This window comes from Poecilia reticulata, unplaced genomic scaffold (genome assembly GCF_000633615.1).
Source record: "Poecilia reticulata strain Guanapo unplaced genomic scaffold, Guppy_female_1.0+MT scaffold_196, whole genome shotgun sequence".
NCBI classification, from domain to species: Eukaryota; Metazoa; Chordata; class Actinopteri; order Cyprinodontiformes; family Poeciliidae; genus Poecilia; species Poecilia reticulata.
Genome location: NW_007615020.1, coordinates 469,028 through 469,977, shown reverse-complemented (window position 1 = coordinate 469,977; position 950 = coordinate 469,028). Strand labels below are relative to the sequence as shown.

Sequence of the window (950 nt, the reverse complement as noted above, 5' to 3'; positions counted from 1 at the left end):
CGTCCCGCCCCTTTCTGTTTGCTGCAGCAGGTCCTTCTCGCTTGAGGAGAGAGCGGTGGAGAACGGTTGGCCGACATTACCATTAATAAATCGGGTCAACCTTGAGCTAAACGCTGCTTACTCCGCGGAGCGCGAATATCGAAAATCCAACTTGAAACTATCTTCACTGCGGTGCTGGAAGTGGAGGAGGAAGCAGCGTCTTTGCGTCACACGCTTCTGATCTTTTACTCGAGCTCAGTGGCAGCAGCAGAAGAGTCGAGAGAATCAGATAGATCCACAACACAGCAAACCCGCTCCGATCTGCTCCTGGATCCTCAACTTGACAGAGGTTCTCTCCTCCCTTATGCGTCAGGCGATGGAGGGATGATCCAGACCGACTTCTCTCCGCAARATCTTCCTTTTCTTTTCCCTCCTTCTCCTCTTCTACCTCCGCCTGTTCTGTTGTTCGATCCTCGCGCGCCGCTGGAGCTGTGGCCTGGATGCGGACTCCGATGCTCGGCAGAACTGCGGTGTTTGCGGCCCTGTTGGCCCTCAGTACCTGCTTAACAGGTAAGGAAGAGCCGCCGGGGCCGCTGGGTGGTGGTGTCAAGATGTAGGTGAGATATCCTGAGAGCTTTCTGAATGCTGCTATGCTGCTGTAGATTGCTGAGCTCAGTGTGTCCGTTACACTGATATGGCTCCATTATATTTGGGTACTATCTTCAGTCTACAGTTGGCTACACTTTAGCTGCTGGCTTTCATTCCTGTCCAGCTGATCAGCGTTGAATAAAGTCTATATCAGGGGTGCCCAAACTTTTTGAGACCAAGATCTACTTTTTCTCTCATCAGCCGCCTGAGATCTACCTCATAACACAAAGACATAAAATTAGCAAATTAAACTCTATTGACTTATTTTATATGTGAATATACATCAGTTATAGCAGAAATAATAAAGTGACAGAAAACCTAAT

The 950-nt window shown here is 49.0% G+C and overlaps 1 protein-coding gene across 1 annotated transcript in view; it reads left to right on the top strand.

The window, feature by feature from the left end:
- Positions 1 to 950, top strand: part of LOC103460182 (neural proliferation differentiation and control protein 1) — a 45,745-nt gene continuing 44,795 nt past the window's right edge. The window contains 1 exon segment of the mRNA XM_017303182.1: positions 1 to 549. Coding sequence (XP_017158671.1) covers positions 480 to 549 — 70 coding nt within the window. The 5' untranslated portion in view covers positions 1 to 479.